Source organism: Trichomycterus rosablanca, chromosome 6 (assembly GCF_030014385.1).
Source record: "Trichomycterus rosablanca isolate fTriRos1 chromosome 6, fTriRos1.hap1, whole genome shotgun sequence".
NCBI lineage: Eukaryota > Metazoa > Chordata > Actinopteri > Siluriformes > Trichomycteridae > Trichomycterus > Trichomycterus rosablanca.
In genome coordinates, this window is record NC_085993.1 from 8,687,584 (window position 1) to 8,713,785 (window position 26,202).

A 26,202-nucleotide genomic window follows, 5' to 3' on the forward strand; every position below is an offset into this window, starting at 1 on the left:
GATATGGTAAAAAATACTGCTTGGTAATCAGTTGGGTTCTGCTTGTTAAGTTTACCAGGGTTGTTGTTGTATTGTGTGTTTTGGTGTGCTTGTTTGTGTGCATTCCAGAACATGTCTTGATTAATCCACCAGAGACCTGAATAACAGGTTGGCTGTGTATGTGTGTGTGTGACAGAAACATGTGTGTGATAGAACGTGTGAATAAAAGGGTGAACCCTCCTGCTGCCTTTGATAATGGGAGTTCTAGCCCTGCTGCTCCTTCCACTGCTCACGTTTCACTCACCAAACAAAAACAAGCACAAACGCCGGAAAACCAGGAAGAGGAACCGAGACAGAGGAGAGTGACTTGGGATTGGTTTGTCCATGTGAAAGGAAATACCACTTCAGAAATGTACACTGTGAGCTTTCGCAGATACTTTCGCATGGCGGTGTGAGCGTGTAGTGATTCAGTGCGACTGAAGTCGACCTGTCCTGACCTAGTTATCAATATAGAGCTTCCTCATACAGGCTTATCGAAAAGCTTAAACATCCCGGTCAAGCACCGTGTTGTGTTAATGTTGTTACTGAGTGAAAACAAATCTGCTCATCAAGCTATAAAAGCTATTTTAGTCTTTTGTCGACTGTTAATTGTTTCACTAACAAACAACAAATTTAGGATAGCCAAACCCATCCAACTGTGTGGATTAGGACACTGCATGTGATGAAAAAGTTAAGTTCATAGTTGGTCATGTTTTATGAATTGGCATAAAAAGAAGCAACATCATGTGTTTTTTTTTTTTTTTTTTTTTTTTTAAACCCCTTTTTCGTGCATCCAATTGTTCAATTAGCATCGTGCTTCCTCTCTGTCTATGCCGAACCCTGCCCTGACGGAGGTGATTGAAGCTAACCCGTATCCCCTCCGAAACACGAGCAGCAGCCAGATGCATCTTCGCCACCCACACATTGACGAGTTTGGCGCCACCTAGCGTTGCATGCGGAGAGACACACCCTAAGGGCACCCTCTCCCATCTCTGTGTAAGTGCCTCCAATCAGCCGGCAGAGAACGCAATCGCATTCTGACAGAGAGAGACCCACATCCGGTTCTTTGTCCCACCCCCCATATGAGCAACCGGCCAATCGTTGCTCATATAGCCACTCAACATCATGTGTTTTAAACACAGAGACAGCTGCGCCATCCAAGAGCTGGACTTATTTTAGAGGCGGGTGTGGCCTATTTATTTATTTATTAGGATTTTAACGTCATGTTGTAGTTATTCGTTACACAAGATTCACCAGTTCACAAGTTTAACGTCAAACACAGTCATGGACAATTTTGTATCTCCAATTCACCTCACTTGCATGTCTTTGGACTGTGGGAGGAAACCGGAGCTCCCAGAGGAAACCCACGCAGACACGGGGAGAACATGCAAACTCCACACAGAAAGGACCCGGACCGCCCCACCTGGGGATCGAACCCAGGACCTTCTTGCTGTGAGGTGACGGTGCTACCCACTGAGCCACCGTCCGGTGGGTGTGGCCTAAACACCTAAACTTGATCATTAAGAGTAGGAGTGGTGTCCACATACTTTTGGCCATCAGTGTATAATGGCCAGTGAACGTACGTAGAAAAATTTATTTCATTCACTGAAAAGTTACATTCATGTTTGGTCATGTTTTATGTATTGGCATGGAAAGAAATAACATCAGGTGTTTCAAACAGTGTTTTCTTCAACACTGTGCCTACTAATTGGTTAGGTAAAGAGCAAAGTGTGTGTGGTGTAAATAAGGTGAACATTAAGCTAGTTGTATTTGTGCAATTTCAGCGGTCTTATACAATTTCTTCTTGTCACACCATGTATCACAAGATGACAAAAACATTTTGCACAAGTTCCAAGGCAACATGGCATCATGTTCTCCACGTTATTACATCACAAAGATTTTCTAAGTGTTTGCTTCTGTTTATCAGAACGCTCTAGTTCTATGACAACACAAAGACGTTAATGTTTGATTAATGCTACCACCTAAAAGCACCAATTCATTTCCATCAGCTAACACTTGATTTGGATTACAGATCTTTCTTGTTATCACAGGATCAGTTATCACCGAGATTGCTGATTCGAGACTCACCTTCACCCACCCTCAATGAGGACAGACTAACCTTGCTAAAATCCTGGACAGCTCTACAGATCCAACCTGAACAGAAAAAAACTGTCCAACGAATTTATACCGACGGAACTGTTACACTGCATTCACGTAATAGGTGGCAAAACCACTTTATTTATTTGCCTCTTCACTGTCCATAAAGTCAAAAAGCATTTACGAGGTCAAACACTCATGTTGGGCAAGAAGGCCTGGACTGCAATTGCTGTTCCAATTCATCATTAGGGACAGTTGTAGCCTAGTGGGTAGGGCTTTGAGATATCAACTGAAAGGTTGAAAGTTTCGGATCCCAGCTCTGCCATGTAGCCACTGTTGGGCCCTTGAGCAAGGCCCCTAACCCTCTCTGCTCAAGGAGCGCCGTACAATGACCCTGCGCTCTGACCCCAGTATCCAAACAAGCTGGAATACGCTAAACTCAGTGGACTCAGTGGAAGAGAGAGGAATGATGGCCAAGCTGTCATCCTTAATGGAGCACACCGATCACCCACTGCATGAGACTGTGGCAGCACTGGGCAGCTCCTTTAGTGACAGGCTTCTTCACCCGCGTTGCTCAAAGGAGAGATACTGTAGCTCCTTTCTACCTTCTGCTGTCAGGCTATACAACCAGCACCGCCCCAAACGCAGATAATCATCTCTATCACAATAATTCACATGGTTTTTAATATTCTCTGAAGTGCAATAACTTTAAATATGTGCAATACCTGCTGTACTTTGTGCAATACATTTTAATAACTTTTAATAATTTTAAGCAATATTTGGTTAACTTTCTTTAAAAATACAGTTTATATTTTTGTAATTTTTTACATATTCTTACTTTCTACTTTTTAATATATGTGTACATATGTGTAAACACTTTGTATTTTTTATTTTTATATTCTTGAAAGCGTGTTTAATAAGGTTGAGGTTAGTGCTCTGTATAGGCCACTGAAGTTCCTCCACACCAAACTTGTCAACCCAAGGAACCAGAAAGGGCTTTAATCAAACTTACAAAGTTAGAGGTTTTAGACTTCTTTTTAGTTCATTTTCATGATTTACCTACATTTCATCCTGGTCAGGGTCACAATGGGTCTGTGAATCGGCAACAGCACCCGCTAGGTATTCAAACCCTGGTTCACAGTGGTGAACGGGCTAGTGTTATTTACCGCGGTGCCACCCAAAAGCCTGACCTATTTTAGCAATGGGTGTGGCTAAATCATTGAGCCTTGATAATTAAGAGTGGCATCAACATATTTTTGGTCATCAAAGTACAATGGCCAATAAATATACATAGAAGAGTAGGTAAACATAATAAAGTGGTTGGTGAGTGTTTGCTGAAGAACCAGTTTTGTACAGGATATTCATTCAAATGGAATTAACTAAGAAAATGAAAACACACTGCACACCATGAACAAACATTTACTGCAAATTAGCAATCGTTAAACAAGCAGGTGGAACAAAAACCTGAAACCATGTTCGGCCTTGTAAAAGCACCATGAATAGTAATCAAATGCACCTATGTATTAAATTAAGGCTTTGAAAGACAAACTGCTTCAAAACCAGATATATCTCCATGTCTTTCATCCTTCCAAAATCCACACAATCTCTGCTTTAATACATGGCCAGAAAGTATGTAGACACCTTCTGATATGTAGCTTTGTCTGTTTTACACATACCTACTGCAAACGTGTGCATAACATTCAGCATACAGCCTAACAAGCTGCATAAACAAACACTGACAGTAAGAATGGTCCCATGGTCACCTTGCCACCAATGCCAGTTTATGAAGTTTTAGCTTTCCTAGAGCTGCCTTAGGAAACAAAGTGAATTAAAAAGCAACAACAGCTCAGCTATGATGCCACACAAGCGCACAGATTTGGACCATCAAGCACTGAAGTTCATATAGTGAAGTGCTGTGTGGTTAAGGTACTGGACCCTTGATCAGATGGTTGCTGGTAGAAACCGCCATCACTGCTCCTGAGCAAGGCCCGTTCATAATACTCAACTGCGTGGGTTGTAAGCAAGTATTGTAAAGCCTGCTAAATGCCACAAATGTTGAAAAATATATTGAAATTGTCATGTTCTTTGATCACTATGTGCACTGTGCATCACTAATGGACACCACTAATGGACTTTAAAGGAAATACTCCTTGCAGGGATGAATCACACTATATTATTATCTTGGTTTTAGAGGATGCCAGGAGAACATTTTACTTGCCTACCGTGGTGCCGACTATAAAGTTTGACATGAAGAAATTTTACTGGCCTGGACAGACCCCTGACTTCAACCCCATTCATCTTCTGAATGACCTTGAACACTGACTGTGAGCAAAACCTTCTGGCCCAAAATCAGTGCCCAACCCCACAACATCACTATTAGAATATCTGAGGATGACTAAACGAATGCGAAGCACGCACAGGTTTGACATGTAAAGAGCTGCTCATGTTACATACAGTTTCAAATAAACAGCTGAATAATTTGACTTGGGGAAATGAAACACAGCCACTCCTCAATCTTGCCACATGCAAATGTGAATCTGCACATCTGCACACTGTCAGCAGGAAGACCAGATTACAAAGACTACATGTACAGTGGCTACATTTTTTGTTGTTAATTAATTTACGTCTATGAACTTAAAAATTTAATAATGATTTATTATTAATAATAATTTATTTTAACCTAATTTATTCATTAAAAAAAAAGAAAATTCTACAATTTTATCCTGCTCATGGTCGCTGGAGGTCCAGTTTACTTGTAATCACTAAGTGCCCCAACCACAGACATAGCCAATCTTGTCTGTATGTAGACACCTGACTAAACCCTGGATCCTTATTTACTGTTGCACCACCTGTGTACCAGCCATTGTGATTATTGCAATCATTATACTATTTCATTAATTTCATTAATAACTGAACTTTACAATGAAATGACTAAAGGATCCAGGAGGAGAAGCGCAACACACAACCCGTACACTTGGGTGAGAGGGGGCTGACGGATATTTTGGCAAATCTTGCATTAGAGGCGGCGTTTGTTTCAACTTAACATGACAGGAGACAGAACCATCTTTATCTAAGTGTGTTCCACACACATACACACACAAATCTTTATTGTGTATAGCAAGACAGAGGCACTACTGTAAGCAAACACTGCTGCACGTTTGTGATTAGCTGTGTGGTGGGTGCGATGTGTTCTACTCATGATACTGAGCATGATGGAAAAAAGTGAAAGAAGCATAAAGGGAAAAATATATTAGCATCATAATTTAGAAATTGAAACAAAAATGCAAAACACAAAAAGCAGGGTAAACAAAAAAAGATGTAAAAAATTTTATTTAGTAAAAATACCATCATTATTCAAGAAATCCACTGACTTAAAACCTTACTCTGATATCTCTACATACCTTGCATGTACCACTATGTGGGCGGACTTGTGGTGAATAGGGACCCAGGGTCTCAGATCTGCTCTCACCTTTTTTTTTTTGTTTGAAACATCAGGCAGACGTGGTAAAACTAAGCCTGCAGCAAAGTGTACGTGGGGTCACAGCTCGTCGTATTTCGTGCACACATAAAGAGACGGTTGTTTGGGAGTAGATTGCAGGTTGGCATGAAACCTAGTGTTATCAGAAGATCTGAAGTCATTTCAGTGTTCTTGGTTTAATGGCTGGTTTAACTTGTACAAACAGCAAGCGAGCAGCTAATTATCACCACTAGATTGTAGGTTTCGGATGTCGAAATGTTAAACCTCATCTGTAATCAGTAGAACTGGTATGTAAATGTTACTTCGGAGACATGAACACACACTGAAGCAAGGGCACGGGTATTTACCGGGCAAAAGCGACGTTCTGTCTATATTTAGCATGCTGCGTCGAGCTGGAACGGTGGCCAGCTCTCTCTGGTCCATTGTGTTACCAGAAGCTTTTCAGTTTTGACGTCTGAAGTCATTCGTGATGCAGAAATGATTTCGTGATACAGAGGATGGTGGATTTAACAGCACAGTAGAGTCTTTAAGGTGCTGACTAAACCATGATGACACATCTTTTACAATACGAGCATGAGACGGATGAAAGATACACTTCCAAAATGTGACGCATAGGAATAGTGGATAAATCATGAGAGCATGTGTGGGTGTCGGCTGTGATACAACATAAACCACATGGTGAACAATGGACTGATCAGTTTGCAATGTAAATAAGGCATTAGGCAAACATTCAGTGATGTAATAGGATATTCATACAAAGGCACTTACTGATGACTCTTTTAGACACACCAAAAATGTTGGTACACTTATGGCTCCTCTTTCGAGGCACAGCATGTAGATCATGAAGGTATTTAGATATTTTAGCTAATTAAAGATTCTGATCAATGATTCAACAACAGCCCTCTAATCAATAGTCCAGTGAGTTAATCATTGGGTTCCTACTAACATTTTACTGTTTATCAAACTCCCCCCTCCCTCTGAGGCTAATAATACAGCCTCTTCTCCTCAAGGGTAAGACTTTTCTGAACTTTTTTTACAGTGCGTCTGACAGACTTTGAGCCTCTTCAGTCAAACGAGTATTGTGGGGTCAGGCAGTGACTGGACAACCAGGCCTGGCTCGCCGTAAACTTTTTAAATCGTCCTAATGGTGTAAACTCCTCACACCAGGTCTTTGCAGAATAGCAGCTGGAAAAGAAATAAAAGTGTAATAGCAATTAGTGTGACTGATATCTCACTCTATGAGGTTGTGACTCTAGGCGGAGCTGAATGAGATGCAGATGTGGTCACGAAAGACTTGTTTACAAATCATTAATATGATTAATAAAAGGAATGGAATGTTTTGGATTAAACATTTTTAGCATACACAAATCCATCATCTTAGGCGATTTATTCAGTTTGGAGCCAAAAACACCAGCTGTGTGAAATGTAACCCGAACAGTACATGTCCACTTACATGTTCTTTATCTTTTTCTGTTCCCTGCCTCTCTGCATGCTGCTGGTTTGTATGTAATTCATTATGGCAAATAAAAAGTGACCTTTTTCAAGAGTCCCTTATCAGATTGTCAAACTGCAAAACATTAATACAAAATTTGCTCCCAATCTAGTCGTCTCCATTTGCAATTTTAATTCCATTAGGATGGCCAAGGAGGGCTGACACTATTGGATGTACACTGATGTACACTGACAATAAAACCATCTTGTTGTTTCTACACTCACTGTCCATTTTATCAGCTCCACTTACCATATAGAAGCACTTTGTAGTTCTACAATTACTGACTGTAGTCCATCTATTTCTCTACATACTTTTTTAGCCTGCTTTCACCCTGTTCTTTAATGGTCAGGACCCCCACAGGACCACCACAGAGCAGGTATTATTTGGGTGGTGGATCATTCTCAGCACTGAAGTGACACTGACATGTTGGTGGTGTGTCAGTGCGTGTTGTGCTGGTATGAGTGGATCAGAAACAATAGTGCTGCTGGAGTTTTTAAATATCGTGTCCACTCACTGTCCACTCTCTATCAGACACTCCTAACTAGTTGGTCCACCTTGTAGACGTAAAGTCAGAGACGATTGCTCATCTATTGCTGCTGTTTGAGTTGGTCATCTTCTAGACCTTCATCAGTGGTCACACGACGCTGCCCACGGGGCTCTGTTGGCTGGATATATATTTGGTTGGTGGACTATTCTCAGTCCAGCAGTGACAGTGAGGTGTTAAAAAAACTCCATCTGTGTCTAGATCCACTCATACCAGCACAACACACACTAACAAAAAGGGGTTTTTGTATCTGTTGGTCCTGGATTTTGTAAAGTTGCTTTGAGACAATGTATATTGTAAAAAGCGCTATATAAATAAAGTTGACTTGACTTGACTTGACTAACACACCACCACCATGTCAGTGTCAAGCAGTGCTGAGAATGATCCACCACCCAAATAATACCTACTCTGTGGTGGTCCTGTGGGGGTCCTGACCATTGAAGAAAAGCGTGAACGGGGCCAACAAAGCATGCAGAGAAACAGATGGACTACAGTCCGTAATTGTAGAACTACAAAGTGCTTCTATATGGTAAGTGGAGCTGATAAAATGGACAGTGAGTGTAGAAACAAGCAGGTGGTTTTAATGTTATGGCAATGTAATAGCACCAAACTAGAGAGCCAAAAATGAAGAGCGCATAAAGACCGCTGCGCCTCTTGTGCACCTTGCATGTTCATAAATAGGGTTTGTGCAGTAGAGGATGAGGATTCAATGTGCAAAAATATTAATGAAATTGATTTGGTTAATTGATCACTTAATATGTGCTGTTTTTGGTAGAGCAGTGTCAATTCTGTAGTACATTTTAAACTTGTGTATTTGTGCACTGCTTATATTTTCCTCCCCACCCCTCACACATGTGCAGAATGTGTCATGCGATGCAACAACAGCTGCACGCTTCAGGTTTCACATGGAAGTTTTCAAAAAAAGCTGCAGTTTTTCACTCACAGAACAGTGGATGGCAACCAGTTTATTTGCATTCGTGTCCAGCAATTATATAAGTACATATACATAATAACCCAGCAATAGAAACAGCCCTGAAAATATTAGGTCAATCAAATATTGAGTCGTTAAATTGCTTTAAAGGCACTGCAGATTGAGGAGTATTCTCCTGGACTAATAAACCCATAGCTAATCAGATATAAATGACCAGTTAATAAATAAGCAGACATAACAGAATATGTGTTACAGTGGAAGCTTTTATATGCAAATAATAACAGTGAGTGTAGAACTCAAGATTTAGTGAAAGCAGAAATAAGAGCTGCATGTGCAGAGTACACTGTGTACTATACATTACAGATCACTGACGAATGACATTCAGAACACTTCACACGTGTGCACACAGTCAGTAGCTCGCTGTGTGTGTGTGTGAAGGGTATGCAAGGCATGAGAATGGGGTGGGCAAAGGCAGTAAATGTAAAACAGACCCTGCAGTATAAAAGTTCCCACACCAACAAATATTTGCATTGTTTCACTTTATGCTGACACTGGAAAAAAAAACCCTGATCTGTGCCGTACATTCCCGCAAGGCAGAAAAAAAAGAGATTATGCTAGATTAATAGTATTTTACACATTGTCTCTGGTGTGAGGGAGTGGGCACATGGTCAGACATCCAATTTTTTGTTACATGGTGCTTTGTTAAAGTAGACTGTAAGCGACCATAGAGAAAGGACTGAAGCTTCAGTAGAAAAAATTTTGAACTTGTTTCGAATGAGCAGCCCTGCGTGACACTGCTGCAGAAGTATAACCCAGGCTTCTGAGAACTGATGATGATAGAGAGAGAGAATAACAGAACTTGAGAATGAGAATGCAAGCGTGAAAGAGAGAGACAAGATTGTAAAAAGATAAGAAAAAGAGATGATGAGAGTGAGATGATAAGAAAGAGGGAGGGATGAGAAAGTTTGTTTGTTTGTTTGTTTATTAGGATTTTAACGTCATGTTTTACACTTTGGTTACATTCATGACAGGAACGGTAGTTACTCATTACACAAGATTAATCAGTTCACAAGGTTATATCAAACACAGTCATGGACAATTTAGTATCTCCAATTCACCTCACTTGCATGTCTTTGGACTCTGGGAGGAAACCGGAGCACCCGGAGGAAACCCACACGAGAACACCGCGAGAACATGCAAACTCCACACAGAAAGGACCCGGACCGCCCCACCTGGTGATCGAAACCAGGACCTTCTTGCTATGAGACGACAGTGCTACCCACTTGGCTACTGTGCCGCCCAGTGAGGATGAGAAAAAGAGAGGAATAAGAATGTGAGAGTTTGAGAGAGGGATGAGAAAGAAAGAGGATGAGAAAGAGAGATGAGAGCACAAGAGGATTAGAACAGCCAAGAAAAGAATGAGAGAAAGAGAATAAGAAGAAGCACAAGAGAATCTGAGAGAGGCAGACAAAGAATGAGAATAAGAGGATGAGAAAGAGAGGGAAGAAAGAGAAAGAGAAGGAATGACTGAGTGGGAGGAAGAGATGCTGATGATTTTCCAGAAAGTGTCATGGCTCGTATCCAAGTCTGATTCCGAGCATGTTGGCAGCAGTTTTGCCAGCATTATCATGAATGAGAACATTTTGGTGAATGAAGCTTTTATACTGCACGGGATGTGACCTTGTACTCGACCTTGTCCTTGTATCAGACTGTGTGCATCGCCTGCTGCTAGGGACACTCCAGTCTAAAAGTACAGGGACACGTCTTCTACTCATTGAATACAGGTGTAACATCAATTATATGAAAAAAATTCTGTTTTCAACTTTGCAGCAACAGTTTAGGGAGGGCCCCTTCATGCCCCTCTGCACAAATCAATCAATCCATCAATCCAGTCTTTCTTAACCAATATCAGTGCTCAGTCTTACAAAACCTCTTTTCACTGAATGGGCAGAAATTCCCACAAACATACTTTAAAGTCTTGTGAGAAGCGTTCTCAGAGGAGTGGCTTCTGTTATAGCTGATAAGATCACACAGAGGTCGTTCTTTTTTATATAATGTACTTCAGAAAACTGTTGTCAGTAAACACAGTTAGTCACTGCATGTACATCAACAACATCCAGGAATACCAGCAAATTGTGATGCAGCTGATCTTTGCAAATAGTGGAACCATGTACTCAAAGAGGAGTGATGACCATCCTGATTGTTCATAAGCATGTTGTTTTGATAAGGGACTCTGTTAGTGCCAATGGACTAAGTAACTTGCACATCTATCTCTAAAGGCACCTTTAATGCTGAGAGGAATGTATAGATTTTGGAGCAACACTTACTCCCAACTAATTTCCTTTTTAAAATGAGTAGTGATATAACATGTGAAAACATGCCCCGTCCCAATTTTAGGAAGCACGTTGCTGTTTTCACTGGCCTTTACCCTACTGTGGTCAGGCTTGTACATGCTGTACTTAAACCCATTCATATTAAACCCAAAGGCAGGAAGCAATCAGGTGTTTTTCCAGATGTTTGAAGCTTAGGGCAGACAGGAACATCCTGTACTCAAGGGTATTAACGCTCCAGCCAGCGGTGCTGCATTTTTGCAGATTATTTTTCCTTATCAAAATGGATAAAGCAGGTTAATGTTAATGCTCTTTGCTTTGGGTGGAGGACAGAGAGTTCATGTTCATACTGTGCTATTTTGAGAGCTGGTGATTACCAGCCATGTGCACGTAATCAGTTATACACAACATGCACATTAAAAATAGCTTCCAAAATAAATATTAGACTCTGACTGACTGTCTGAGGGGGACAGGCTGAAGCCCTGCAATGGGTTGGCGCCCTGTCCAGAGTACAGTAGACCCTTGACTTATGAACCATTTACCTCCGAACATTTTGGGTTACGAGCCATTTTTTTAACTAAACGTACGGACAAATTTCAGATTACGAACCGAAATTTGCACGCGAACGAAATACGTGACGTGTCATGTTGACTCATTCGGACAGTGGACGTTGTTTTTCCAGTGTTTTTCAAGAAGGTGCACAGAAGGGCATTTATTATGGTGTATGGTAAAGCACACGTACTGTACTGAAATGTGGTGTTTTTTTTATGTACAGTACTAATGTGTTTTGTTGTTTATTATTGTTTATTACAGTAATGTCTATTCTATAATTTAAGATTTAAGGGAAAATATACTTGTATTTAGCAAGGTTAGGTAAGGGGAGGTTTGGGAGGTCTGGCACAGATTAATTCTATTTACATTATAGGGCCAGCTGTTGCCTAGTGGTTAAGGTACTGGACCAGTGATCAGAGGGTTGCTGGTTCAAGCCCCACCACTGCCAGGCTGCTGTTGTTGGGCCCTTGAGCAAGGCCCTTAACCCTCAATTGCTCAAACTGTATGCTGTAACTGTAATGTAAGTCGCTTTGGATAAAGGCGTCTGTTAAATGCTGAAAATGTAAATGTAAATGTAATTATTTCTTATGGGAAAAAAGGGTTAAACTTACGAACATTCTGACTTAAGAACAGCCCTTCGGAACCAATTAAAATAAGCCAGACCTGCTGTGACCCTGACCAGAAATGATAAAATCATATGGGCTACAGATGGGCTACATTTAGTAACAGTATACTCACAAAGTAGATGGATAGATAGATAGATAGATAGATAGATAGATAGATAGATAGATAGATAGATAGATAGATAGATAGATAGATAGATACTTTATTGATAAGTATGGCAGGTGTAACTTAAAATATAAACTGTGAATGTACAGTACATACCAAATAGGTGTTCCTAATAAAGTGCTCACTATATTGTGAATATATTTAAATATTGGCTATCTGTTCTAATTAACGAGTGTGTTTTATTTTCACCGTTATTATGGGGTCATTTGTTCCTCATTGCAGGTTAAAACCTGCCCACACAAGCACAAAGAGATCACAGCAGTACAAGAACAGAGGGCAAAGCTGGATCCAGCAATAACAAAAGCAGCAGTGCCCAGAAACCTCTCGTCGTCACCCCAGGGAGCCCGAACTCATTCCACCCACAAAGCACACAGCATGGATCCGGTTTTTCCTCTTAGTGTTACTGTGCAGTTTACAGCTCAATGCATCTGGTCATCTGGACTGTTGCTTTCCTGCCTCCATCAGAAGAAACATCTGGCTCATTTACACACGGTCACGACCCCGATTAACCTATTTTGAATAGGGTCTTCTTCTAAGTTTGCACTTTGCATGCTGATGGGACAAAATATAGGTAGCCCAGTAACTAATTTCACACAAGACACCATTTACATAAACTACAAACCAACCTTCAGAACTGTGTGCAAATTTTCTTGCTTAGTTATCGTCACCAGGTCTTCAGGTACACTGTCTGCAAAATTGCATCTACTTTAATGTGATTTGGGGCCAAAAGCCAAGCTGAACTCCTATAGGAAAATAGGAATAGGAAAGATATTCTGTTATTTCTGCCTTTAAAAGGTGGGTGGTTCACATTCACTGCAGAGCACAGCTGAAAATGTGATACAGTATTACAGAATGTAATTAACCTTTCAATAAAAACATGGCAGCAGGCAGCCAGGAGTCTGGATTAGATGATTGGAATGTGGAAATGTATTTTCTGTTTGTGTTTTGATTGTTTGTGGTTCGTTAGATTAAAGTTTTGTGTACATACAGGACCTAATTTGGTCCCCCACGTTTATTTTGGTGCATTAAACTGCACTTACAGGCACTTACAAGTGGTGCAGTGGACTAAAGCACCAGCGCAACACTGCTTAGTGTGGATCTCCATATACCACACCGATCCCAACATTGACAGGTGCTAGTTTAGCAGTGGCTGTTTAGACATGTGTCAGTGAGGGTGTGTAGTAATCTGACTCTCGTTGATCAGATCGGGGGTTGTACAAACAGCAGCAGATTCAAATCAGGAATTGGAAATGACTACACTGGGAGATAAAGGGGGAAAATTCTGCACTTAAAAGCTCATCAAACCAGAATAAATTCCCCAATTACAAGCTGTATAGAAAAAATGCAAACCATGGGCGAATTTCTAAATAAACCACAACGGTAAACCATTTCCAGCAAAAATCTCCCAGTCTCAGCTTGACCACACCCACTTGTGAATGACAAGTTTATAGTGTGACCAGGACTGTAAATATACCATGTATACTGTAAATATTCCTGTTTGTTTGCCTTATTTACACAGGAACTATTTCTGTAGAGTGGAAAATTCCACCTGTATGTTGCAGAAACTGGAAAGAAGTGTTTACATAACACACTTGGAAAAGTCTCATGTTCCTGGAAGGACTGGAAAAAACTGTCGGATGAGAACCTCAGAACGTAAGAGCTACAAGTTTATACTGGGCTCTAATGAGTCACTAAAGCAATAAGCCACGAGAGACCCTGCGTTACTGCGATTTTATCATGGGGAAGGATGTTTTGGCACGACATGAAGCGGAGTGCCTAAAACGTCTTTCCCTGTGATAAAATCATAGCAGTAACGCACGGTCTCGAGTGGCTTACTGCTTTTATAAAACGGCGGTCAACATAAAATATAATAAAATACAACAATGTTCAATTTATAAATGTTTTTATTTCCAAAAAGACTTACAAAAAGCATTCTTCCGCGAAATCAGGTAGTCCGTTAACAGTGTTGCTAGGCAACATAAGGACAAACATAACATTCGCAATAAACATTCCTCCACAAACACTATTACACTATTTCTTGGACGAAACACCCGCTTAATGATTAGGATTACTGTTTATATTAATCTGGACATTTTCATGTATAGTACATGACTTAACATAGTGTTCAACCAAGTTTGTACTTTTTCTTTTCAGTGGCGTATTAATATGGAATGATGTGATAGGTGTGCGTATATCGGGGATTTTACAACGGCTTCGAATGTGGCTCAGCCAATCAGATTTTAGGACCGGAACTATCCGTTTCATAAAAAACATTCTAACAGCCGTTGCGTTCCAGTTAGATCAGACAGTTCGTCTTTCTCTTCTCCCAGTTTGTCTCTGCACATGTTCACCTGCCCCGCCCCTCTCCCTCACTGAACACAACTCGCCCCTCCCCACCGCTTCACCAGTAATTCCTGCAGGCAGCGATAGCGTGGAGACGGATAAAGACATGACAGAAGCTATGACAGAAGCTATCAAAGAGGAGCTGCTTAGTAAAAAGAAAAATAATGACTCTTTTTGGAATTATTTGGAGATGGTTCGAATTCAAAGTGTCAGATGAGCAGCAGAATAATGTATTCTGTAGAGAATTCCGAAAACAAGTCCAGATAAAAGGTTCCAGCTCCGTGTACCTTTGGTCATTCGTTTTCACTTCAAATCCCAAAGTTAAAAAACAAGAAAACGAGTCGTTATTCGTTTCAAAAACCAACACAAGGGCATGCACGCGCTGACATGCACGTATTTACTTCACATTAAGTGTTGAGAAAGTAATAATAACGTAGCGGTGCGTCTCCTGTTGTTCTGACTCTTGTGTTTGTATATGTGATGTGCATATACTTGCTCTATCTGTAAATACAAACATTATGGGAGTGATTTCTGTACTGGATGTTGTACGTGGTCGTGTTAGTTTATACTGGACGATCGCCCGACGTCCGACACGTCATTTATTTATTTATCTTCTATTATAGTATTTCTTGTTGTCGGCCAATAAACAACCAAACTTTATTAAACTGCATGAACTAACTCTGCAGTAAACAAGGAGCAAACAGCAATTAAACAACAAATAAAGCTGTTAAATAATAATGAAGTGCATGAAGCAGAACGCTGATTAAAATGCATTAAATGTTGTAATAGTTACACAGTAACATGAACGATTAGTTCTGCCTGGATTACAGAACTGAGTTCTATACGTAAAAAAAAAAATTTATGTAAATGTTATGGCGACATATACATAAAATAATGTATAAAGTCCAAACATGTGGGGGTGGGGGCTAACGAGGGGTTTACTTTAACGGGGTTTTACTTTTAATGTCACACAAGCTCAGCCGGAAACCGTGTCATTCCGACATCTTCCCTACACACTCGCTCCCTGCGCCCTATCGTACACTTAACATTCTTAAAGGGCCAGACAATATATTTGTAATTCACATTACACAACAGGAGATACCTTAGAAAACAACTTTTTTTTTTCTTAGAATAGCTCTTTTTTTTTTTTTTTTTTTTTAAGGAAAAATAATTCTTGTGTAAAGCTTCCCCAGCATGAATATTAATAAAAGTGCCTGTAAAAAAATTGGAACATGTAGCTTTGTCTCAGAAGTGTCTTTTTGTTATTACCTTATGGGATAAAAAAATATCGAGATATATATCGTATATCGCCGTTCAGCAAAAAATATCGAGATATTATTTTTGATCCATATCGCCCAGCCCTATTTCAGATACTCAGATTGTTTGGACTAGGGCTGCACGATATATCATTTCAGCATCGTCATTGCGATGTGTGCACGCGCAAGAGTCACATCGCAGGACGTGCGATGTCACTTAATGCAAATTAAATCAAATACGTCATGCTACAACTTTTTTGCTGCATGACACAAAACGAAAATTCACACCGTTCTCATTATCCATGACATATCTACCAGTGTGTTTGAAAACCTAGGGAGCTGCCTCGCTGTCTTACTACCTACACAGGCAGCTGCCTCAGTAGAGAGGATTCTAATAAGTCATTGACTTATAAGTCAGGTTATTCGAACGCGCTACTTAGCGATTCCATCGGGTTTAGCATTTAGCATCTTGCCATTAAAACCAATGGAATGAGGTGGGACAGCGCTAACATGTCAATATAGCATCTCAAATCGTGTACAGAAAACTGTTACATTTGCTGACAAGCCCAAACTTGCAAATAAAACACTCGTTAAAAATCAATAATTATTTATTTACGTTTGAAAATAACTTTGTCCGCACCGTCAGCCATGTTTATTTTTCTGTGAGAGAAGAGATGCCGCAATGAATTCTGGGATTGCCTTCATCACTAAGGACGCTTCTGATTCATTCGTTCTTGAGTCAAAATAACATTGAAATATTAAGATGCCTCAGTAGTGAGCTTAGTAAGGCATCTCGGATTTCGAACAGGTGTATAGCTGCTCTTTTGTTTGTACAGTTATTTTTTTTTTAAATAATGTTTACTACTTGAAGAGGTTTTGATTGTGAAATAAAATATTAAATGACCCATTTTGTCAATCCTGTTAATTCCCTCATGTGATATTGAAGCTTTCTTAGTTTAATGCTCAGTTTCAACCGAGTACAAAGATGTAGCTTGTCATAATCTTTTGTATCCCTTGTAAGCACCACCCTTTTTCACAGATGAGCCCCTCATTTAGAGTAAGATACATGCATTATTAATATTATTAATAATGTGGTGAAAATTCCTGCATTTTTTAATATCGCAATATATATCGCAAGAAAAAAAAATCGCAATGTCAGTTTTTTCCAATATCGTGCAGCCCTAGTTTGGACTGTTGATTTATCTAATCAAACACTTAAGCAATTACCTAACTGGCTGATATAACAAAGCACTAACATGTTGGTAAGCTAAATAAAATGACAGATATAGAACTGAATGCATTTATTTGTGACATACACATTTACATGTACAGTACAATGAAATTCACAGGAACACGTTTAAAATGCAGTTTCTATTTTGCACATTTAGTTTTTCTGCTGAAGTAAAAATGAAACCGTAACTAGTCGCATAAATAAGACTGAATGCGCCAGCGGTGATTAATGCCAAGCCACAAGACTGCCGCACATTGGCAGAAGAGATGACAAAGGAAAAGAGAAACAGCAGCTACAGATCTGTGCCAATATAAACCCAACAGTCCACAGTGTAGAAAGGCAAAACAATAAGCACTAATAACCTTTTTTCTAAAGAACAAGATATGTGGACACCTTTCTAACTCAGCCATATGTCCCACTAACAGGTGTATAAATACCATGGCGATCATCCATAACATTAAAACCACCTCCTTGTTTCTACACACATTGTCCATTTTATCAGCTCCACTTACCATATAGAAGCACTTTGTAGTTCTACAATTACTGACTGTAGTCCATCTGTTTCTCTGCATGCTTTGTTAGCCCCCTTTCATGCTGTTCTTCAATGGTCAGGACCCCCACAGAGCAGGTATTATTTAGGTGGTGGATCATTTTCAGCACTGCAGTGACACTGACATGGTGGTGGTGTGTTAGTGTGTGTTGTGCTGGGATGAGTGGATAAGACACAGCAGCGCTGCTGGAGTTTTTAAACACCTTACTGTCACTGCTGGACTGAGAATAGTCCACCAACCAAAAATATCCAGCCAACAGTGCCCCCATTGGCAGTGTCCTGTGACCACTGACGAAGGTCTAGAAGATGACCAACTCAAACAGCAGCAATAGATGAGCGATCGTCTCTGACTTTACACCTACAAGGTGGACCAACTAGGTAGGAGTGTCTAATAGAGTGGACAGTGAGTGGACATGGTATTTAAAAACTCAAGCAGTGCTGCTGTGTCTGATCCACTCATACCAGCACAACACACACTAACACACCACCACCATGTCATTGTCACTGTAGTGCTGAAAATGATCCACCACCTAAATAATACCTGCTCTGTGGTGGTCCTGTGGGGGTCCTGACCATTGAAGAACAGGGTGAAAGCAGGTTAAAAAGTATGTAGAGAAACAGATGGACTACAGTCAGCAATTGTAGAACTACAAGGTGGTGGTTTTAAAGTTATGGCTGATCAGTGTATACTCCAGCAATAATGTACCGCTGTGCACATCCCAAAGTCCAAAAGAACATGGTTAGATTTAATGAGTTTGGTGTAAAGGAACTGCACTGACCTCAACCCCACAGAACACCTTTGGAATAAATCTGATGGTGATGGCTAGTCCTTCTCATCCAAAGCCAATGTCGGCCCTACAAATGTTCTTCTGATTAAATGTGAAACATTCCTAAATCTTGTGAAAAACCTTCTTGGTGGAACCAACTTGAATAATCAGATAACTGCTGAAATCAGATAATAGTCGTCTTATTGCAAATTGAGATGCTGCTACAACTGTTCCATTATAAACCAATCACGATCCACAGACTCTTTAAGACGTCATGACTATCCCACTTTAACTACAGTGACCAAGTAAAGAGGTGAAAAGATTCTATATACAGTCTTTCCCAAGCTTCGTTAATGTGGACATTTGAATGTTTAAAGCTCATGCTGCAGGTTTCTTCAGCTGGATGTTTGTTGGGGTTTGGAGCAATGCCCCCCCTCCCAAACCTCTGCAGTATTTTTTACATACAGATTCAGTTCGCATTAGTTTTGCTCCTGGCTCAGCATTTCTGGTTTTTGAGAACAGGGAAGTCGGCAACTTGAGACAAACTGCGTTCATCAGCATTTCTCAGTAGATTTAAAACTTTCTCAAAAGCAAACAGAACAGGGAAGCTGTTTCATTCTTCTCTCTCATAAACCAGCACATGAAGTTTAATTACCTTCTTAATAACTGTCTGCTGTATAGAATGAGAAGACTTCTGAAGAAAAAATCTGATTATTGGTCAAGCCTGCTTAAGAGGTGTGTTTTCTTACGCAATGCTGCGGAATTCAATGTAAATTTGCACAGAATTCAAAGAATGTGCAATTTGTTATTTACTAATTGGGACACAGCCTTGCTTTGTGTGTTACACAAGTAATACTCTTGTGCCCCTTTTCTTGCCTTGTGCTTAGTGTTTCCTGGTAAAACCGGACCTGCGCAACCCTGACCTGGACCAAGCTGTTAATGACGATAAAAAGACATCATTTTCTCATTAATGATGTTAATTATTCGAATTTATTCATGAATTAAAGCACACTATTCTGAAAGGGATTGTGGAACAGTGGGATGCAAAATTCAGCAAAACATCAGTGTCGTGGCCGTGCTGTGGCAAAATGGTACGTGTGCTAAGCTGGTCAAAGAAAAACTGTTTTGTTGGTTATTGTTTCATTATTGATTCATTATTGAATCAACAGTAATAACCCAACAAGAAGATACACGCAGGTAAAGCTAAAGATAAATACAAGGATTATTAGCAAAAGCCCATTTTTTTATTTGAAATGTTCAGTTTTCATTTGGTTTATAGGGTCGTACTTAAAATGACTCAGTCCGCATACTGCTGCATACTGCTGCTAATCTGTAACACTGCACAAAGAATTTGCTGGTTGAAAAGCAAATCCAGGGTTTAACTTCATGTGGCTTGAGTTTCCTTATTAATTTTGATCTCTGGAGGAAAAATCTGATCCAGAGGTCTGACATAATAGATAATGCGAGGACAAGCTAGAACAAGCTGCATGTTATGGTACATTCCTTCTATCAGCTGACACGAGCTTGGTGCAGATGGAACATCTTAATGTGTAGCCTGGAGAACTGGCAGTAGCATTTTTGCTTAAGAGGAACATATAAGCACGGTGGCAGGAACACAAAACTGACAAAAGAAACAGAGAGGGTTTTGTGGACTGACTAATGTTCATTTTCAAAGAACCAGACAAGCTGATCAGCAGATTCCTAGGATGAAAAACACCCCAAAATAATCAACTTCAGCTTTATTTTTCATTTGTCAAGCTAGAAATGGTGCCAAGTTACACACGAGAAAAGAGGCCAAATCTCAGTGCAGGTTCGGCAGAATCTTTCATCTAACACAAGGTAACGCTCCATTAACCTTGTTTCACACTAACAGCGTGATGAGGCTCCGGTCTATAAATGCTTTCACAGGGCGTGACCCAAAATCTATTAAGACAGGACTGTGTGTACCTCAAGAAAAACACACCAACATGACCAAACAGGCCAGATAATAAATCTCTCCTACTGCACTGTGATCGACAGTTGAAGGTTTGTCAATGTTCTGCAGCAATCACCAGGGTAATAATGATAAAATAATAAAAACACACAGCATCTAGATCATTCAAACTGTAAACCTAATGCTCAGACATTTGCTTGAAACAACATCATTTGTCAGTAGCTTTAACATGAGAGCATTTCTCCCTATTGTAAATTTCAGTGCAGTCATGACCTCAACCCTTTTCAACACCTTTAAGATGAAGTAAAACCTTGATTGTCAGGCCTTGCCAAACAACATTAGGGCCAACAGACACACTCCAAAATGAAAGCTATTTTTATGGACACAAACAGCAAGATGTACTGTCTTATCCAGACACCAGTGAAAGTGGCAAAGGAATACAAAGAGCACAGTGTGTTTGTCTGTCAGTATCACAGCTCTTTGTAGGAATCTCTTTTCTTGTTTGTCAAACAGGAAATTGGTTTACAGCCCTTTACCTCACCTCCCACCCCCACCCCCATCCCAGTCAATGAGGGTGTTGGAATGCGGCAAATGTGAAATTAATAAATTATTTTTTTTATCTCTTTGCCCTTTATTCAACAAACACAAAACACAGCACAACACGATCAAGTTGCTTATTTGATTTGGATTCACAAGCAGATTTCAAGATCATCTGAAGTCCCACCTGGGAGAGCTTCAAGTACCAGAGCTTAAAAACCACTTCTCTATGGGATACCACAAATGTCAGCTTAGTTTCTAGAACATCTTTCTGTTTAATGCACTAACCACATTAGACAGCATCAGTGTGATGATCCTGTGGCTAGAAAAATATCCTGTGGCAAAAAAAACTCAAATCCCATAATGGCAGAAATGTGTGTGTGTGTGTGTGTGTGTGTATCTCTAGTTTTATATTTACTCAGGCAATATAATCCAGGGAAGACGACCATAAAGCAGCAGCTTTATAACAATTGCCTCCCTTTAGAAAGATGTGAAATAAAAATAAAGAAAATACAAATCCTAAATTAAATGTCACAATTATTGACACACTAGACATTTTCATTTTATTTCATTTTCATGTTTTACCACCTCTTTATCCTGGTCTGGCTTGCGGTGGGTTCGGTTTTCCCAGAATAACTGGCCCATTTCAGCCTTAAATTCAGCCTTATTATAGCCAAAGGTTTATAGGATCTGTGAAAACACTGTGGATGGAAACTAACTGGTCAGCTAGTCAGTACCTGTGGCCAACTTTCATTTTCATTAAGCTTTTTAGCCTGATCCGTGTCACTGTGGGTCCAACACTGGCTTAATGGTAGGAATACCCTGGACAGGGCACCAATCTGTTGTAGGGCTATGACCAACCCTTAATCACCCCTCCCTCCCCAAAACAAAACAAATCATGTCTGAGCGGACGTCCAGTGGGCCAATAACATCACTGACATTCGAACCAGGATTTTAGTGGTGGTGGAATAGTGTAAAGGAGCTCTGTGCTCACCAAAACCCTGCTCATGCACAAACCCTGCAGTAGGCAAGGAACTTCCAAATCAAGCAATAAATAATTATATACAGCGAAAACTGCTCTTCCAAAACTACAAATGACTTAGGTGAGCTTTACAGTTTTAATATACTATATCTTGATAAGATGCATTTTATCACAGGTGCAGTGATGTGAGGATGCCTGGCTTTTTAAAATCTTTCATTGCAGCTATAAAATCTGCCACAATGTTTTCATAGGAAGAAAACAAGTCTCCACTTACCGCCATGACCAGTTCGAAGGGGTGTTTGTAGACACGTACGGGGGATTGATATTGCTGCACCATGGTGGAATCGATCCTATGACGACCTGAAACAAAAAAGACAGACCAACACTTTAAAAAAACGTACAAATCACAAGTGTGTCCCCTGTAGGTTTGGTAAATTACAAGGTTTGCACCATATCCTTACCCACACACACAAAGTGCTGCTGAAACAACCGCAACTGCAAATCACAACAAGCTGAAGAGGATTTGATGTGTAACAGCAAAGGGCAGCACTGGGAATTTTACAGGCCATTAAAATGCCTCTCAGGTTCAGCGGCCTGAGTTTGGCAACGAGCCTGTTCGCTAACAGTGAAATACTGCAGGGACGAGAGCGGGGAGCGAGAAGGGTGAGTTTCATTGATAAATACGAAGCTCGTCTCCAATCGATGCACAGTAAAAAAAAAAACTAAGAACTTAAAGTGCTGAAGAGCCAGTCATTCATTAAAACTGCTGAAGTGAAGACTGAGATTCGTCATTGTCATCCAGGTCATTGCATTTGTCTAGTATTGTTAAATCCATCCTGATGGACTGCGGAACATTTTAAAGCATTTCAAATCATCCAAAAACATTCAGCAGTTTTATTGAATGCTGGGCTGGTATGTAAAAACTAATATGATAAAAACTAAATCCTGCTGCTGGGCTGTGGACAAGCAGTTGTTGAGGTTACCAGGTTTTTTTTTTTTTAGGTTTTTTGTGCTCACCTGGCACACAACTGACTCTTTAGGCTCCTGAAATGCTGATGTACTTGATTAAAAAAAAAACCCAAAGGTTAGGAACGACTCTGCACCATACTCAACGTGAACATACAGAGTTGGAAAACAAGCGCTATAAATAAAAAAGAAACGGTCACTTGAAGGGAAGAGGATAAGCATTCCAGAACTCTGGGCGCTCTAGGCACTCGACACTCTATACTTGATTGCACAAACAGATGTGCACTTACACATCTGTAAAAGTCCTTCTATGAATTCACAAGACTTAAAATTGAGGAGGTGGGAGTTACATTCAGAAGAATCAGAATCATAATCAAGCTGTATTTTTACAGGAAAAAACATGTAAATATGGCCCACGAATGGATGTACGAATAAACTATACTGTACAGTCAAAAGTAAGTGGACACTTAAGTTTGATGGACGTACCATTCCAAAACCATAGTTTCTATGGATACCCTTTGCATCAATAATAACCCCCACTGTTCTGGGACAACTATTCACCAGATTTTGGAATGTCTCTGTAGGAATGTATGAGCGTTTAGTAAAGGAGCATTTGTAAGGTTAAGAAAGCCTTGCTCACAATCGATATTCCAGTTCCTCACAAAGATTTTTAAAACATTAAGGTGGCATGTTATTTTTATATAATTAATAGTATGTACATGTATGCAATAGGTTTGCCAGAAACGCCTATAACACCTATCTCAATGATTAGTTACAGTGTACAGTCTGATTTGTGGATAAATAAATGAATCCAGAGCTCTATGGCAGACCATGTGGCAAACCTGTTTTTGATTCCTTCAGCATAAAGTGACAGTTTGGATTTTCTTCTAGATCTTGGCAAGAGGACACTTTGAACTTGGTGCAGAGGCTTTATTGTCATTTCAGCTATATACAAGTACATATTGAAACGAAACAACATTCCTCCAGGACCAGGGTGCAACATAGAACAAGAAGTGCAAGACAGTACAATACACAGAACAGTACAGTAAATACAAAAAGACATTTCTAATCTAAAAAGTAATTAAGGGAGACAAGACTAGAGACAAGTGTTGTTCAGTACATGGTACAGAAATTGGTAGGTGAGGTAGAAAAACATATTCTGATATGCAGTTGGCAGCATAGGGTTTTTTTATAGCAGCAGATATACGAGAGTAAGGTGCAAAAATGCACAAAACTTGTGCAAAGATGCAAGTAATACAGTCACAGTAGTACAATACAGTATTGTATGTATTGAAGTCAAACTAGTCCTATGTATATAGTCATTCAGAGACCCAAATAAGAAGACCATGTCACGAGGACAAATGCCATTATAGAGGTTTCTACAGTACAGCAGAAAATACATCCAAGTAGTTGTCTGTATATTTTTGATACAATAGACTTATGATAACTTATAATAACTGTATGTAAATCTTTGGCACTTTAAAACACTGAACCTTCTGGATTGCTATCCTGACATCAAATATTCAAGCTTCACTAATAACAGTGTTAATCTAAAGTTTGGACACCTCTACTCAGATTAAATGTTATTAAAAATAAAGTTTCACTTCCTTTCCAAGGAACTTTTGCACATTAAGATGTACAATTACTATTTACTAATTTAACAACAATGTGGCATATGCAAATGATATGGCATATATAATGTTTATGGAATCCGACCAGGTGTCTCCAATTTTTTGGGCAAAAGACTGAATAACTAGACTGACAAAACTAAACAAGGTTTATTAGCTTACTAGTGCTAACAGCTAACCAGACACGAATACAGCTGGTTATCGTGTTTTACTGCACTGTTAATTCGTAAAATAATGACAAAACCTGATATTTATAAACATAAACAACGTGTTTTTGCAGAAACATAGACATATTCGTCCAAAAATAAGTGACGTTTTAGTTAACGAAAGCCGGTAGAAAACCAGGTTAGCGAATTTCGCTAGCACAGGCAACTAGATCAGGCTATGTTCCAATTCGCAAAATATCCTACTACGTATACGCCTAAGAAGTACAAACATCTATGGTGTTACTGACTCTTAGGCATACTACTTAGTACCTCAGTATGCTGATTGGAACAAAACCTGCGTAACCGCTGTAGTTAATATAGTGTCCGTTTTAAGTCGAATTTAAGTGCATTTTATTAAAGTAACATCCACTTACCAGTCGTGAATAGTTTAATTTCCGAATGTGGTTCAAGATGAAGGTTTATTCCTCCCCAAAAACGAAAAACATCCTCAGGTTTTACTTCGGGAATTTCCTTCGGGATAAATAAAGTATCTATCTATCTATCTATCTATCTACTGAGGCATTGAAAACCCTTCTCTCCTCCTGCCTCGCTCCCTACACTGAACTGCCCAGCACGTACAGATGAACTGACAGACTTAGGGTGCGTCTCAAATCGACTGCTATACTCGCCTTTCTAGGGAGTCTTGTCAAATGTACTGAAAGTTTTAGCTTGTTATACAGTACAGTAGAACGTAGAAGAATATAAAATGCCTTTATTTTTTACAACAAAATTTTTAAGCATCTCCTTGGTACATGTATGTACACACATGTGTATACATGTATTTACAAATAAACATAAGCGTTTAAAAAGGAACAGTCATGTTTTAAGTATCAAAGCTTTATTATTCATCCACCCAATCATTTAGGCCACCCAAAATGGATGGAGGTCCCTGAAATCTCATGAAGGAAGTTTAATAGATGTCCAGAACAGAAAACAGAAGCTAGACACAAGGCATAGGATGCTGGAGAAAGCTGACCCATCTGTGCAGTCAGTTTTTTTTGCCTTTGTTCAGTTCATTATCGTTTTGAATTGAATGTAAAAAGCTGCAGGAAGCCAGAGAAGAAAGCACAGCAGTGAGTGATGTGGCAGAGAAGATCTGATGGTTTACATGTGAAGACCTGCCAGGAGGGAGTTGCAGTAGACCATAATCACAGTGACAATAGACTAGACAAGAATCTGGCTTTCATAGAGAGTAATAGATAAATCCTCCAGATGTTGTAGAAATAAAACTGATGACGTCAGTGTAACATGCATATTGAAACATTTAACACCAATAACAGTCTTGAATTTAAATAATAAAAAATAGTTTCAGAAAGCAGTGTAATACCAATTATCATGTGAGAAAAAGTAGGAATGTAAGCGGCATAAGTAGGAGCTCATGGGCCCCAGTGCAAAAAGATTCTATACTGATATATATGAAATAGAACTGATATATATATATATAATAAAATATTTATTTAATGAATACTGTACTGTAAATACTACGAAATAACAAGTTAAATGGACATGAGGAAGTTAATGATACATTTGTGATTAAATAAAGTTGAAACAAATGTGATTGTTTTGTTAATG

General features: G+C 39.6%; 1 protein-coding gene across 2 annotated transcripts in view; it reads right to left on the minus strand.

Moving 5' to 3' along the window:
- Nucleotides 1-25,171, minus strand: part of si:dkey-237i9.1 (SEC14-like protein 1) — a 45,830-nt gene extending 20,659 nt beyond the window's left edge. For both annotated transcript variants that reach the window (XM_062997370.1, XM_062997369.1), the window contains exons 1-2: nucleotides 25,005-25,171; nucleotides 22,105-22,190 (exon numbers count right to left, since the gene is read on the minus strand). In XM_062997370.1, the coding sequence (XP_062853440.1) occupies nucleotides 22,105-22,167 (63 nt within the window). In that variant the 5' untranslated portion in view covers nucleotides 22,168-22,190; nucleotides 25,005-25,171. The remainder of the gene's footprint in view (nucleotides 1-22,104; nucleotides 22,191-25,004) is intronic.
- Between the last annotated feature and the right edge of the window lie 1,031 nt (nucleotides 25,172-26,202).